This window comes from Oryctolagus cuniculus, chromosome 7 (assembly GCF_964237555.1).
Source record: "Oryctolagus cuniculus chromosome 7, mOryCun1.1, whole genome shotgun sequence".
Classification (NCBI taxonomy): domain Eukaryota; kingdom Metazoa; phylum Chordata; class Mammalia; order Lagomorpha; family Leporidae; genus Oryctolagus; species Oryctolagus cuniculus.
In genome coordinates, this window is record NC_091438.1 from 44,606,476 (window position 1) to 44,622,034 (window position 15,559).

Consider the following 15,559-nt stretch of genomic DNA (forward strand, 5'->3'; position numbering starts at 1 on the left):
CTTGGGTCATCCTCTGCTGCTTTCCCAGGCACATTAGCAGGGAGCTGCATTGGAAGTGGAGCAGCCAGGTCTCAAACTGGCACCCATATGGGATGCTGGCATCGCAGACGGATGCTTAACCTGCTAAGCCATACTGCTGGCCCCAAAATAAATAAATCTAGGAAAATAAAATTTAAAAATATGTTTTTAAAAAGATAAACTTATTTTGGTACAAAACATTTCAAAATCCACGCACAATTTTGTTATAATATGCGTCCCCATGAACATTTAGAAGAGCCTTCATATATACAATTTCAAAATCTTTTTACAGGGCCACCAGCGCTGTGGCGTGGGTGATCTGCAGCGCCATCCCATATGGGTGCCGTTTGTGTCCTGGCTGTTCCTCTTCTAATCTAGCTCTCTACTGTGGCCTGGAAAAGTAGTGGAGGATGGCCCAAGTGCTTGGTCCCCTGAACCCACGTGGGAGACCTGGAGAAAGCTCCTAGCTCTTGGCTTCGGACTGGCCCAGCTGCAGCTGTTGTAGCCATCTGGTGAGTGAACCACCTTTCTGTCTCTCCCTCAGTCTGTAACTACCTCTGACATTAATAAATAAAAATCTTTAAAAAAAAATCCTCTTGCACCAAAATGATCTTTTTTTAAAAAAATTATTATTTTAAAGACTGGTTTATTATTTAAGGACTACCTGCTGTTCACTTTCCAAATGCCTGTAAAGGCCACAGCAAGGCCAGGACAAACCCAGGAACCCAATCCAGGTCTCCCACTTGAGTGGCAGAGATCCAACTACTTGAACCAATACCTGCTGCCTCCCAAGGTATGCATTAGTAAGAAGCTGGAAGTAGAAGCTAAAGCTGGTAATCAAACCCAGGTTCTTCAACATGAACATGGGCAAACTGTGTGGCTGTTTTACCAGCATCTTCCCTGCTAGGCAGACACCTGCTCCAAATTAATCTTTTAAAATTATTTTTCCATGGATTTTTGAAGCACCCTCGTATTCTAGAAAATAACTAAGCTTGTCAACAATGTTTAAGGTCATGAAAGACAAAGACTAAGAATGTGTTCCAGATTCAAGAACAACAAAGAAATATGAAGTCCACAAGCAACAATGTGTGATCCTGGACTCCTACAGACATTACTTGGAAAACTAGTATGGTGTAAATATGCAGTACACATTAACATATCAATGTGAAGCAAGCCAGTCCTGATAACAGAACAGTGGTTATGTAACAGATCTTCGTTCTTAGGAAATACACACTGAAGTATTTACATCTAAAGGGACATCATGGCTGCAACTTATTTTCTAAGGTTTAAATGACAACATGTTTATAAACAGATACACAAAGCAGATGAGCAAATATTAACAGCTAACAAAGGTAGATGATAAGTAGGTCAGAGTTCTATGGATTAAAAAGTTTCTTTAGGTTTGAAATAAAAAGTTACTAAAATAATTAAATACATCAACAAAGTACAAGTGTGGACGGTGTCTGATTACTGATTTGAACAAACCAACTGTAATAAGAATTTAGGATGTATGATGTTAGAATTGTGTATAATGTTAGAATTGTGGCTACATTAAGGTAGCACGAGGTAGAGGTGACTGTTAAGGCAAGAAGCTCCCACAGACAGAAAAGTTCACCCTAAAATAAGACCAAAGCTGCTTGGGTTTGCAGGTATTACAACTTTATCACCCAACATCAGGTCTATCCCCCAAATTAGGTCAGATCAGCAGGCTCAGCCTTTATAAACAGCACCCGCAAGTGTGAAAAGGCGCTGTGAGATCACATGAAAACTGAGCTGTGACTCTCACAGCCCACCTTGCCCACGGGCTCTGTGACTCATCACTACCAGTCCAGCTCGCACACCGTGAGGGGAGGAAAGGAAAACCTCCAGCTGGATTTTCTCACGTTAAATCATATCCCTCTCCCCACAAGACAGTTAGCAAGGCCTAGGGGATCAGTTGCTCCAGCTGCTAGACCAGGCTGTTCTCTCTGGGAGAAATGGGGGGACCCCTGCACCCAGCCTAGGTTAATAAGCAGTCAGAATGGAGGGAGATGGTGAGCATGCAGTAGCCCAGCATCCCTGCATCTCTTATCAAAAGAAGCAATCTCTGCTGGGTCCAGGAAGAGCAGAGGAAAAAGGAGCTAAACAGCAGCTAGAGACACCCAAACTGACAAGAAGTGCACAGTACAGAAGGAGCCCTCCATCACCAGCGAGTCTTAGGCTAATCTTGGGTGAGTTGCTTAGTCTCTCCAAACTCTGGTTTTCTTATCTGAAAAGTAGAGATAATGGCTTATATCACAAGGTTGCTGTGAGGATTAAATAAGTTAACATGGGAATGCACCTAACTGAGCTGAATGAGAATCCATTCGATTTGTGGGGAAGCTCAGCAATTGCGTAACTAAATCAGGGAGGGGCCACCAACTGCCAGTACTTCTAACAGCATGGACTTCAGACCCCTGAAAACTAACCCCCTACCACAGGGCACCGGCTAGTGCCTGACCAGGCTAAGAAGCGTCATCTCCCATTTAACCTCTGGCCTTCTAGGACAGGAAGAAATGGGAGGAGCTGGGGCAAGAGGCCTCATTGATGGACCCTGGACTAAGATCCTACAAAGCCCTATGGGCTGGCTGAATCCCTGGCTATGATTTAACACTCAAAGACTTGGGCTGAACAAACTTTTTCTGGGCCCCTCCCCAGTGTTCTAAGCTCCACTTAGGGGCCTGAGTCAATTCTATGGGTCACTGCCCAGGCAAGGAGAAAAGTGGCCTCTGAAAACAGGGAGGCCCAGATAAGGAAGGAGAGTGTGGGAGTCCAGAGTTTGAATGAGTGGCTAAATGCAATGAGAATGTGGATAAATCTGAGAGCCAGTCCTTTCCGGGCTACCGAAGTACAGAAGACGCTACCCTTCCTGAAATATAAGAATCATCTCTTTAAAAATTATTTTTCCAAACAGAGATGGAAAGCCTAATTACAAATTACTCAGGACCATGTCCCCTTAAGGGAGGCTGCAGGCAGCCACATTCCTCCAATCGAGTAACAGCACTGCTCTTCCCCGAGTCTCTGGAGGCCCTCAGCAAAGATGGAATCATACGTTCAGTTGCCAGTAACTGCTGGCAGAATGGTTCTGTTCAGAATAAGCCCTCCATGACAGCACCTCGGAGAGCTGAGTAAATATTTACCGTCTCTAGGAGCTCCTGAACTAAGTTTTCTAGTAGGAAGACTACCTGACCATGGTTTCCATGACAACAGTAGAAGGAATGGGGAAGAGGGAGAAGGAACCCTGCCCATTTGCTAGGGCAAGTATGTACCTGAAGTTGGAGACATCCCTCCAACCTCGCCATGTCCTCTCCCTACACTAGTGAATATGGAGCCTGGTAAAATCTGCACACCAGTCCAGCACGGGGCTCATCAGTTAAACTGCCACTCAGCATGCCCACATCCCTATCACAGGGTCTGGCCTGGAGTCTCAGCTGCACTCTGCATTCCAGCTTCCTGCCAGCGTGCACCACCCAAGGTAGCAGGTGTTGGCTCAAATATTTAGGTCCCTGCAACCATGTGGGAGACCTGGATGAAGTTCCAGACTCCTGTCTTTGGCCTGACCCAGTCCCCTGCCTTGTTGTGGGCATTTGGGGAGTGAACCAGTGTCTGCCTTTCAAATAAGCAAAATTAATGAATTATTTTCTAAGTATATAGTAAACACTACTCCCCTTATAGAAGTCAGGATTAAACAGAAGGATTAAATTCCACATTCAGAAAAGGAAGATATGATCTGACCCACAAAAACCCACCAGCAGGATCCACACCAGCAGGAATTATTAAACAAGCTGGGTTCCAAGTTTTCCATAGCAAGGGTCACTTGTACGTGAAATAATGATTTAAGAGAAAAAAAAAGTCAGAAATGAGTCAGAAGCCCAGCCTGTTCCCTAGAGATTCCTCACATAGGATATGAATTACTCTTGGAGAAAACCTGGTAGGGACACACCTCCAATCAAATGCAACCCTGAGCCCAGCCATACATTAAGAGGAAGTTCTGACTTCAAAGTGACTGATCTCTCCTGGGCAAAGGAATAACCAGGAACTTTCAAGACTCACGAGACTAGGAACTACATGTTCTAAATTCCTGTAATCTCTGGCACTATTTTTATCCTATTCCCTCCTCAAATTGGGATGGGATGAGTAAGAAGACTTCTATCTTCAAAGGGAGAAACAGGGCCAAAGAGAAGAAAAGATACAACAAATGTTCCCCAGGGTAGAGGAGTCACAGCCTCAGGCCAGGATGCTCCAGGCCAATGCCTCACACTCCAGGCCTCCACAGGACCTTTCCTAATCTCACCCACTCACAATGACCCTAGCCTCTGCACCATGCTAACTAGCTTTGTGTTTTTAATCTTCCCTGTGGGTCTAAGTCTTTATAGAAAAGCTCCAGATGGCAGACCTTAGGTCTACCACAAGCAAACGATTTTCCTGCCATTCAACATTGGCAGGCACATATGGTCAGAAAGCTACTTCTATGTTTTCAGGCCAGAAGTGGGCCTGTGTAGGAAAAATCGCCAGGCCAGAACAAGCAAAAGTCAGCCAGGCAACACCAGGTTCTGATAACTTCTGTGTGCACAGATCTGTGAGGAGACCCGGGGGGAAGAAGGCAGTAAATCTTGCCCTTAGACACCTCTGGTCTGGTGGGAAAACACGGTAGGGAAAAATACATGGGGAAAAACAGTGTAGCAAGGTTTGCTGCAAAACCCAAATCCAAAAAGACAAAGGACAAAGGCAAAGCAGGCCTAGGGAGGGATGCTTGAGATACACTGGGAAACGTCTACACCATGAAGGAGATCAGAAAAAAGAGACACCCCCCTTCTCCCTGCAAACAGTGGTCAGTTCAGTATCAGGAAGCCTAAAAAAGCAAGCAACTAAATGTTCCTCTTTGTTGTGGTGCTCTCCTGCCATATCATTTGGTTTATCAGCAAATCGGTCACTGCTCCGAACAGGATGCTGTCCTACCCTGTGATACAAATTAAATCACAGGCACTGATTCCTACAGCTCAATCAGGATAGGAACAGACTTTCGTCCAACCCTTGGTCTTCTCTCCACCCCCACCCCCCCCAAACTGGTAGAGGGATCTAAGGCAGTTAACTATTGACATTCTAGGATTCCAGAACTCCAGGGCTAGAACTCAGAGCTCCACATTGTTTACATTCCTAATTATACGCACCTTCTTTGATAAAAACTGAAACAACAGAAAACAAACTCTGACTTGTCTAAATGCACACAGATTTAAGGGGGAAACTCAGGATGAGAAGCCAGAGGAGGGCAAGTAGACATCTGCTGGCGGATAAAACACAAAGTTGCTATCCAGCCACCTCTTGATTCACAGTTAATTTTTGAGTATTCATCTCACCACCTTGTATCTGAAAGAACATTTTTCAAATCTAAACTATGAATTTTACCTATCTGCCTGGCCACCCTCTCATATCTGCTCTGGGGCAGTAACAACCAGTGAAGAGCCAGGAGCCAGGGCCTGTTAATTTTCTCATCCTGTCCCTGGATAACCACAGAACTGAATGTATCGGGGCCTCAAAAACCGTTCAGCAGCCACATCCCAGTTCTGAGTCTTATTCCTAAGCACGTGTCCTTGTAGCAGTGAAAAGGGCTACATGATCAACTCTGGGCCAAGAGGCGGAGGCACACGGAGGGCAGGTCTGAGGGCCCGGGAGGTTCCCTGAGGTCCATGGCATTGCCTCACTTCACCCCCTCTCAGCACCCTGCACTCTCTGCTTCGTGTGTGTGCTATTTGCTTCTGATCGACAACCCCCTGGGTGCCGTTCCCCGCCCCAACCCAGCGCTGAGACGGACACTACAGGACTAAACACTGCACACTCTGAAGTTTCCCACTCTTCTCAGTGCCCAGTTAGCACCACGGGCGACCCGCTGGCTTGCGTACAGGCAGCCAATGCTAGCTCTCACAGGAGGGGCCACCCCACCCCTCACACACATATATTCTCAACTCTGCCTGACTTAAGTCTGGGGCCAGGGCAGACATTAAAAAGAGCTGTGGAATGCGGAAAGGAACGTGAGAAATTAAATTCGGCAACTCTGGATGCTCTGTCCCTTCCTTCCCCGACACCCCCCACCCACTTTCAGAGTCGTGGCTGCTGTTTCTATGACAACCTGTCCAGGAAGCTGGCCACAGTCTTCCTCCAGGACCAGGAAGCTGGAGCCCTGTCGGTGTTGCCTTAGAAAACGCTTGAAGGCCTCTGCCCACCACCCCCGCCCCATATCCGCTCCGATAACCCTCCTCAGCCCCATTTCTTAACTCCCTTCCCCGCCCCCCACACCTACCTCCTCTAACTCATCCTTGGCATCCAAACTGGTTGAAAGTAGCAGCCTCCCCCCTCCTGGGGCTCCTGCTCCCGCTCCTCCTCCTCCACCTCCCGCTGCTCCCGAAGCAGCTGCTGCTGCTGCCCCCTTTCCCTTCTGTAACTCCATGGCTGCAGCCAGGAGTCGGGAAGAGGTCAGGGAGTGGATGCGTGGAAAGTCCTAGAAACGGGGAACTCGGGGTCGCCAGGGACAGAGGGCAAGAGCAGCAGGTCGGGGTGGAAGGGCAAGAGCCTCTGTCCTCTCCACTGCTCGCTCCTCTCCGTCAGGCCGCGCCCGCAGCTGGGGGCCCAGGCGACGGTCCTCTAAGTCCTGCCTGTGGAGGGGCAGTGTGGGGGGAAAGCCGTTAGCTCAGAGGTCTGGCGGTCAGGGCCTGTGCCCCTGTGGAAAGGGCAGGCAAGGTCTCCGCCCCTCAAGAAGCAGGAGGGGAGCCCTTCCTGGTTGCTGACCCTAAGCGCAGGAGGGAAAACCCTAAGTTTCTGCCTCCAGAGGGTAAAGGAGTCCTGCCCCTGAAGTAGGGGTAGGAGACCTTCCTGCCTGGTGCCCCAAGCGTTGCGGAGCAAGGCTCCTTCGGATCCGGCCCCCACGGGGTGCGGATGAGGCAGTAAGCGCTACAGGAGGACAGGGAGGACCAGCTTCTCCCCACACCACACAGAGGCGGCCATGGTGGAAGGGCGGGGGGTGGGAAGGCTGAGGGCGACCGCGGGGAGGGGGAGAGATCGTCGAGGCCCGCGCCGGAAGTGAGCAGTCGCGGTCTCTGGCCTCCGCCAATAGCGGCTTCCGCGGTGGCGCAGAGTCTCCAAGGAGTAAGCAGACGACAGCGGACTGCCCTTTTCCCCGGCTGCCAATTGCGTTGAGAGGAAGGGGGCCCGGCCTGATGGGCAGCCGGGCTGAGCAAATAGTATCCCTCCTTTGCGCTGGAGGGGCGGGACGGCCGACGCCGGGTGGGGTGGGAGTGAGAAGCGATCAGGAAGGAGAGCGGCTGCGCCTGCGTGCACGGCGCGCACGCGCGATGCCGGCCTCGGCGTTCCTTTCCTTTCTGGTGCTTCGGTGGGTGCGGCAAGTGGGGCGCCGTGTGTACCTATGGGGGACCTGAAACCTAGCCGCGAACTGGCAATGCGGGTGAGGGAGCGGGGACCCAAGCCTTTAAGAGTCCTAGAGCAAACGCCGTCAGATGGTATGGAGCCAGCTGCAGAGCCGGGAGTGCAACACTCCGAGAAATGTTTGTGCTCAGGCTGGTGGAATTATCAGCCAAACGTTGCCAAAAAAAAAAAAAAAAAAAAAAAGTGCATTGACCCACTTGTGCAAACCAGATCACGAGACGCATGTCATCACTAACAGAAAGTGCTAATTGATGGAACCGTTTTCAGCTTTAGAGCATCTTTACCTCATTCGTCTTCTCACCTAGAATCTAGTGAGAAATGTTCTTATCTGTTGTGTAGCCTGATTCTATGTGAATCCATTTCTACTTCCTGCTTCTCCATTCGGGCATCTCAATAGCATTTTCCTTTTTTTTTTTTTTTTTTTTAGAACTTTAGGATTGCCTTACACAGACCCAAAGACAGATCGGATTTTGCTTTTCTTTCTTTTCCTGAGACCCAGGGCTCCGATCCACTGGTTCTACTCCCCAGATGCCCCAAGTCAGGATCCTGGGATTCAGTCCAGGCCTCTCATATGATGGCAGGGACCCAGCGATTTCAGTATGGCAGGGTACACATTAGCAGGAAGCTGGAATCCCGAGCACAGCAGGGACTTGAACCCAGGCATTTAGGTTGAGGATGCTGGCAGCCAAACCAACATCTCAACTCATAAGCCAAATTTCAGACCTTATATTTAGCTATTTTTAATACCCGCTCAAAGACATCAGGGGTGGGTAGGCCTTCAATTAAATGGATGGGATGTTACTAGAGACATCTTCATTGTTTATTGCCTGAGTTTGAGTCCTGATTCCAGCTTCCCACTAACACATACACTGGGAGGCAGCAGGTGATGGCTCACTCGGTCCCTGCCACCCATGTGGAAGACCTGCATGGAGTTCCTGGCTCCTGGCTTTGGCCTGGCACGGCTCTGGTGGCTGCAGGCATTTGAGGAGTAAACCAGCGGAAGGATGATTCTCTCTCTCTCTCTCTTCTCCCCCTCTGCCTTTTAAATAAATTAATTAAACAAACAAAAAAAAAGTGGGAGCTGGAGAAATATACAAATATAAGCATATTTATAAATAAATAGACTATATCTGGAAGCATACACAAAACTGGTCTCTGGGTGTGGGACTAGATAGCTAAGCAATGGAATGGGAGAAAGATTTGCAGTTTATAGGCTTTGAGGATTTTAAAATTAGGCACCATGTAAATGCAGTGTTTATTTTTAAAATCCTGACTTTAAAATATTGTAATAGGAAACCTTACCCTTCTCTAATAGCTTACCCCCACCCTTCTAGTTTTAGTGTATACGCTACCAGAGGAGCAGTAATAGCTTACATTTTGGTCAGGAAATAAGCTATAGATCTTCATAAATACATACTAATAAAACAACAGCTTACATATAGCTTACTATATGTCAGGCAATATTCCATTTCTTTATATGTTTGTTACATGTTCTTATCATCCTCACTTTACAGGTGATGAAATGGAGGCACAGAGAAGTTTTATCATTTGTCCAAGTCCTATGGCTTAGGAAATGTTAGAGCCAGGATTTGAACCCAAGGAGTCTGGCTCCAGAACATGTATACTTCAGCCCTACAACATTTTGCCTTTTTATTGACACAAAGTAGAAAATGGAGTGGTGATCTGGGGAATTTTACCTTTAATGTAGTCTCTTGATTTTTTTTCAAAAGGCATACTCCAGTGAAGAATGTTCTTTTCACATTAAAAAAAATCTGATAATATCAGAAACACAAGAAAAGATGTGGGCAAATGGAAATAAATGAAAGTGTTTTTCCTGTAATAAATTCCACAAAGCTAATAACACCTTTCTCTAACTCAAGGTGCCTAGTCCTGTAACATAACACCTGGAAACCTTAACTAATCTCATACATTTTAAATGGAAGTGAATAGGTGTTTGGGAGAGATGGAATCACTGATTCGTGATTAGAAAGGTTTCTGGAAACCCTGTATTGTCCTCCCAATTGCTTTATCTGTGTCAGTGTAAGCATTTGCCCTCAGCAACAAGAAGGAGATCAAAACAGGCCGCCTGAAATAGGCTTCTTTAGCATATTTTGAAATGGTTGATCAGAGAGGCTGCAGACAGGGCAAGCTCCGAGAGCCGTTCTTTTGCTGGGGAGATTTGCATCTGTAGAAGTAAAGAGCAGTGCAAGCAGGCTTTCTCTGAGGCCTTCCCTCTCCAGTCTAGAAAAGATCCTGTCACAGCAAGAGATGATTAAGGGTCTGACCTCTGACCCAGGACAGGATTAGCACAGGTGACCTTCTGATGGCTCTTACCTGGGAAGTTTTTTTATCTGCAAAATAAAGACTGTTTGGTGCATTTACCACTGCTCACCTGCCCAGGAGCCTCAGATGTTTTCTGTATCATATGTGCCTTTCAGTCTCATACTTTGTAGTTAGCTCCCCTCTTTTTTTAAATGAAAGATTTATTTGTTTACTTTTATTTGAAAGACAGGGAGACAAACGAGACACAGAGGGATCTTCCATCTGCTGGTTCACTCCCCAAATGCCAGGAACAACCCAGGCTGGCTAGCCTGAAGCCAGGAGTCAGGAACTCCATCCAGGTCTCCCATGTGGGTGGCGGGAACTCAAGCACTTGGGCTGTCATCCACTGCTACCCAGGCAGTGAGATGGATGCGAGGCAGAGCAGCCATGACTTGAACCAGCTGCTTTAATACAGGATGCGGGAGGTCCCAGTGGCAGCTTAGCCCAGTATAGTGCGGGCTCCTCTCCTAGCTCTTAATTTTTAACAAAATTATGTGTTTTTTCCCCTATTAATCTGTCTGTTGTCAAAATATCACAGAAGCCCGTTTCCGGTGGCAGGGTCTGGGGAAGGGGAGGCAGGCGCCATGTCCGGCCGGGAAGGTGGCAAGAAGAAGCCCCTGAAACAGTCCAAGAAGCAGGCCAAGGAGATGGATGAGGAAGATAAGGCTTTCAAGCAAAGACAGAAAGAGGAGCAGAAGAAACTTGAGGAGCTAAAAGCGAAGGCGCTGGGGGAGGGCCCCCTAGCCACAGGTGGAATTAAGAAATCTGCCAAAAAGTAAGCTGTTCCTTGTGCCTGAAGTGATGACGCCCTTGATTGCATTCCTAGCTAAACATCTCGATTCCCGGCCATAACATCTTATGCCACCGTAGTTAGAATGAAGTGTTAAGAGTTAAGTGTTATCTTGGAGCCTGTTGTACATTTACAAATAAAATTTTGTAAAAAGGGGAATAAACCCCACTGTACTGTAAAAAAAAAAAGTCACAGAAAAAAATTTTTTTAACTTCCTTTCAATTCAAGTGCAGCAGCTTTTTTTTTTTTTTTTAGTTTTTATTTATTAATTATAGCTGAAAGACAAGCAAACAGATCTCCCATCTACTGGTTCATGCCCCAAATGTCTGCAACAGCTGACACTAGGCCAGGGTCAGGCCAAAACCAGGAGCCAGGCACTCAGTCTGGTTCTCCCACGTGGGTGGCAGAGGCCCAGCCACTTGAGCCATCATCTGCAGCCTCCTAGGGTACACATGAAAGCTGGAGTCGGGAGCAGAGCCAGGCCTCGACGCCAGGCACTCCAGCATGGCACACAAGCATGGATCTCAGTCCACTGAGCACCACACCGAATGCCCACTCCAGGAACTTGTTTCTGAAATTCATTCTTTTTTCTTTTGCATTCAATTAGTCAACAAAATCCTCTTGACTGTTTTCTTAGAAATGTCTCTGGAGGGGGGGAGGGGGGAAAAAAAGAAGAAATGTCTCTGGAATTTGTTCTTCCTCTCAGGCCAATGCCATATATATACTTGTGTATACGTATGTATCTCCTTGAGGATTACAATAGATTACAAAGTCTTAAACATCTTGCCACTTCTGTAACTTCCTAAACCACACTGGACACCTGAATTCTCCAGAACCCTCCATAATCTTATCTGATCCACCCCACCTAACCAGCGTGATCTCCCATGACTTATTTTATCAACTTCTATACACATTCTTTTATTTTTTATTTATTTATTTTTTGAGAGGCGAAGTTACAGACACAGGGGAGAGACAGGGAGAGAGGTCTTCCATCTGCTGGTTCACTCTCCAAATGGTTGCAGGAGCTGAGTCCATCCAAAGCCAGGAGCTTGGAGCTGCTTCTGGGTCTCCCACGCGGGTGCAGGGCCCCAAGGACTTGGAACATTTTCTACTGCTTTCCCAAGCCAAAGCAGAGAGCTGGATGAGAACAGGAGCAGCTGGAACTAGAACCTGCACCCATATGGGATGCCGGCATTGCAGGCGGTGGCTTAGAACAGTACATCACAGCGCCAGCCCCTATTTTATTAATTTTTTAAAAAAATATTTATTTATTTATTTATTTGAAAGGCAGAGTTACACAGAGAGAGGAGAGTTAGAGAGAGAGGTCTTCCATCTGCTGATTTACTCCCCAATTGGCCGCACCAGTCTGGGCTGCACCCATCCGAAGCCAGGAGCCAGGAGCTTCTACCAGGTCTCCCATGCAGCTGCAGGGGCCCAAGCACTTGGGCCATCTTCTACTGCTCTCCCAAGCCATAGCAGAGAGCTGGATAAGAACAGGAGCAGCCAGGACTTGAACCCACGCCCATATAGGATGCCAGCCCTGGAGGGGGGGGGGGCTTGACCACTACCCTATATCACTGTCTCCTATTAACTTCTATAATTTAAAAAAATCAGTAAGCAGGTATTGAGGCACAATGGGTTAAGCCACCACATCCCACATCAGAGTGCCCTGTTGTAGTTCTGGCTACTCTGCTTCCCATCCAGCTTCCTGCTAATGTGCCTGGGAGGCAGAAGACAATGGCCCGACTCTCTGAGTCCCTGCCACCCACAAGGGGAGACTCCATTAGAGTTCCTGGCTCCTGGCTTTGGCCAGATCTAGCCCTGGCTATTGTAGGCATTTGGGGAGTGAACCAACAGATGGAAGATTCTCTCTCTCTCTCTCTTTCTCTCTATCATTCTGCCTTTCAAATAAATAAAATAAATCTTAGAAAAAAGAGAGAGAGATTCTAGTTGGCCCAGCAGATAGATCAAAGCAAATGTGGGCTGGACCCACTTGTTGATGATTGTTGAAGAAAGTGCAGAGGAGGGGCAGGTATTGCAGGACTGTGGGTTAAGCTGCTGCTAGGGTCACCTGGTTGGAGTCCACTTCTGATCCAGCTTCCTGCTTGAACCCTTGTGACCTACATAGGAGATCAGGATGGAATTCAAGATTCCTGGTTTCCAGTTTGGCCTGGCCCAGCCCTTGCTGTTGCATGAATTTGGGGAGTAAACCAATGAATGGAAGTTATCTCTTTTTCCCTTTGCCACTCTGCCTTTCAAGTAAATGAAAATTAAAAAATAAACATTTAAAAGTATAGTGCAAAAGGAACTTTTATGTATTTGAGACTGTAGGAAATTGTCTATTCCTGACATTGTTTTTGTCTAACCCTTGCTTAAGGCAACAGTTTCAGACTTACTGTTGGAATAAACTTGTTCATGGAGAAAAAAAGAGTTAAAGTGGCAATTTTATATACATTTGACCACACTTAAAAAAAATTCTGTCCACACTGCTGTTTCCAAAACTTGACAATGAGAAATTCAATATTTGACAAAAACCAAAGTAATAATGATTTAGACTTGAATCAGACACATTGGAATTGAGGGACATTGTACAAAATAGCTACCTGTCAAAAATGCTAACGCCTTTTAGATATAGGGCTAATGAACTCTTCTATATTAAAAAACAATTAACAACGGGGGGTTGGTGTTGTGGCTCAGCAGGTTAAGCTGCCACCTGTGTTGCTGCATCCCTCGTGGGCACCTGCCCAAGTCCCAGCTGTTTCTCTTCCAACCCAGCTTCCTGCTAATGTGTCTAAGAAGGCAGTGGAAGATGGCACAAATACCTGGTCCCCTGCACTCACATGGGAGACCCAGCCTTCAGCCTGGCCATCCCTGGCTGTTTCAGCCATTTGAAGAGTGAATCAGTGGATAGATCTTGATCTCTCTCTCTGTCTCCTTCTCTCTGTAAGTTTTTCAAATAAATAAATAAATCTAAAAAAAAAAAAATTGCCGGCACCGCGGCTCACTAGGCTAATCCTCTGCTTTGCGGCGCCAGCACACCGGGTTCTAGTCCCGGTTGGGGCGCCGGATTCTGTCCCGGTTGCCCCTCTTCCAGGCCAGCTCTCTGCTGTGGCCAGGGAGTGCAGTGGAGGATGGCCCAGGTCCTTGGGCCCTGCACCCCATGGGGGACCAGGAGAAGCACCTGGCTCCTGCCATCGGATCAGCGCGGTGCGCTGGCTGCAGCACACCGGCCGCGGCGGCCATTGGAGGGTGAACCAACGGCAAAGGAAGACCTTTCTCTCTGTCTCTCTCTCTCTCACTGTCCACTCTGCTGTCAAAAAATAATAATAAAAAAATAATTAACAGGCTGCTTTCCCAGGTCATAGCAGAGAGCTGGATCAGAAGTAGAGCATCTGGGACTTGAACCAGTGCCCATATGGGATGCCGGTACTGCAGGCAGTGGCTTTACCCACTGTACCACAGCGCTAGCCCCAGGAAATCTTTTTTTAAGATTTATTACTTATTTGGAAGGCAAAGTTACATAAAGAGAGAAAGAGAGGCAGGGAGAGAGAGAATCTTCTATTTATTTGTTCATTCACCAAATGGCTGAAATGACCGGGGCTGGGACAGACCAAAGCCAGGAGTTTCCTCCTGGTCTCCTTGTGGGTGCAGGGGCCCAAGCACTTGGGCCATCCTTGGCTGCTTTCCTAGGCCATTAGCAGGGAGCTGCTGGATCGAAGTAAAGCAGCCAGAACTCAAACCAGTGCCCATATGAGATGCTGGTGCTATAGATGGCAGCTTTATCGGCTGCACCATAGCACCAGCCCTTTTTTATTTAAGTTAGAAAAAATTTATTTGAAATGCTGAGAGACAGACAGAGAATGCTCTCATCTGTCTGATCTTGTGGCACAGTGGCACAGCAGGTTAAGCTAGCAGCTATGGTGCCAGTATCCCATACCCAAGTACTGGTTCAAGTTCCAGGTACTCCACTTATCCAGCTGCCTGCTAATGCACCAGGAAAAGTGGCAGAAGATGGTACAAGTACTTGGGCTCCTGCCACCCATGTGCTCATTAGCAGAAGGCTAGAATTGGAAGATTGGGAGCAGAGCCAAGATTTGTACCAAGGCCCTCCAAAATGTAATGTGGGTGTCCCAAATGGTGGCTTAACAGCTGCCCCAAACACCCCCAAATTTTAAAATTTCAAAAATAAATCCATGATATCCCACCAAAAACTTAACTAGCATGGCCACAATTTAAAACTGACAGGGGGCCGATGCCATGGCTCAATAGGCTAATCCTCCGCCTATGGCGCCGACACACCAGGTTCTAGTCCCGGTCGGGGCGCCGGATTCTGTTCCGGTTGCCCCTCTTCCAGGCCAGCTCTCTGCTGTGGCCCGGGAGTGCAGTGGAGGATGGTCCAAGTACTTGGGCCCTGCACCTCATAGGAGACCAGGATAAGTACCTCTCTCCTGCCATCGGATCAGCGCGGTGCGCCGGCTGACAGGGGCCAGCCCTGTGGGATGGTAAGTTAAGCATCCACCTGCGGCACCTGCATCCCACCCCACTTAGGCAGTGGTTCCACTGCCGCCTTCTTCTTCTTCTTCTTTTTTTTTATTTGACAGATAGAGTTAGACAGAGAGAGAGAGAGAAAAAGGTCCTCCTTCCGTTGGTTCACCCCCCAAATGGCCGCTACAGCCGGAGCTGCACTGATCCGAAGCCAGGAGCCAGGTGCTTCCTCCTGGTCTCCCATGGGGTGCAGGGCCCAAGCACTTGGGCCATCCTCCACTGCCTTCCCGGGCCACAGCAGAGAGCTGGACTGGAAGAGAAGCTACCGGGACTAGAACCTGGCACCCATAAGGGATGCTGGCGCCACAGGCGGAGGATTAACCAAGTGAGCCACAGCGCCGGCCCCTCCACTGCCTTCTTAGATGCATTAGCAAGGAGTTGGATTGGAAGTGGAGCAGCTGGGACTTCAACCAGCCCTCGTATATTGCA

The 15,559-nt window shown here is 47.9% G+C and overlaps 3 protein-coding genes across 4 annotated transcripts in view; 2 read left to right on the top strand and 1 right to left on the bottom strand.

Annotated features, from left to right (window-relative positions):
- INTS3 (integrator complex subunit 3) overlaps window positions 1–7,139 on the bottom strand; it is a 41,307-nt gene extending 34,168 nt beyond the window's left edge. Inside the window, exon 1 of one of the 2 annotated variants that reach the window (XM_070077691.1) lies at window positions 6,335–7,139. Coding sequence is in view for 1 of the 2 variants with exons in the window: in XM_002715494.5 (XP_002715540.1) it covers window positions 6,335–6,481 (147 nt within the window). In the remaining variant the exon portion in view is untranslated. The remainder of the gene's footprint in view (window positions 1–6,334) is intronic. The other variant, XM_002715494.5, reaches the window with a different exon arrangement.
- The window catches only part of S100A3 (S100 calcium binding protein A3), a 166,256-nt gene that overhangs the window by 17,897 nt on the left and 132,800 nt on the right, over window positions 1–15,559 (top strand). The window lies entirely within an intron of this gene.
- Window positions 10,342–10,773, top strand: LOC127493559 (translation machinery-associated protein 7-like). The gene has a single exon (XM_051857292.2). The coding sequence runs from the start codon at window positions 10,380–10,382 to the stop codon at window positions 10,572–10,574; it is 195 nt and encodes a 64-aa protein (XP_051713252.1). The 5' UTR covers window positions 10,342–10,379; the 3' UTR covers window positions 10,575–10,773.

Bases quoted from the DNA above. Each gene is read 5' to 3' on its own strand.
- LOC127493559 (XM_051857292.2), top strand. From the start codon at position 10,380: ATGTCCGGCCGGGAAGGTGGCAAGAAGAAGCCCCTGAAACAGTCCAAG.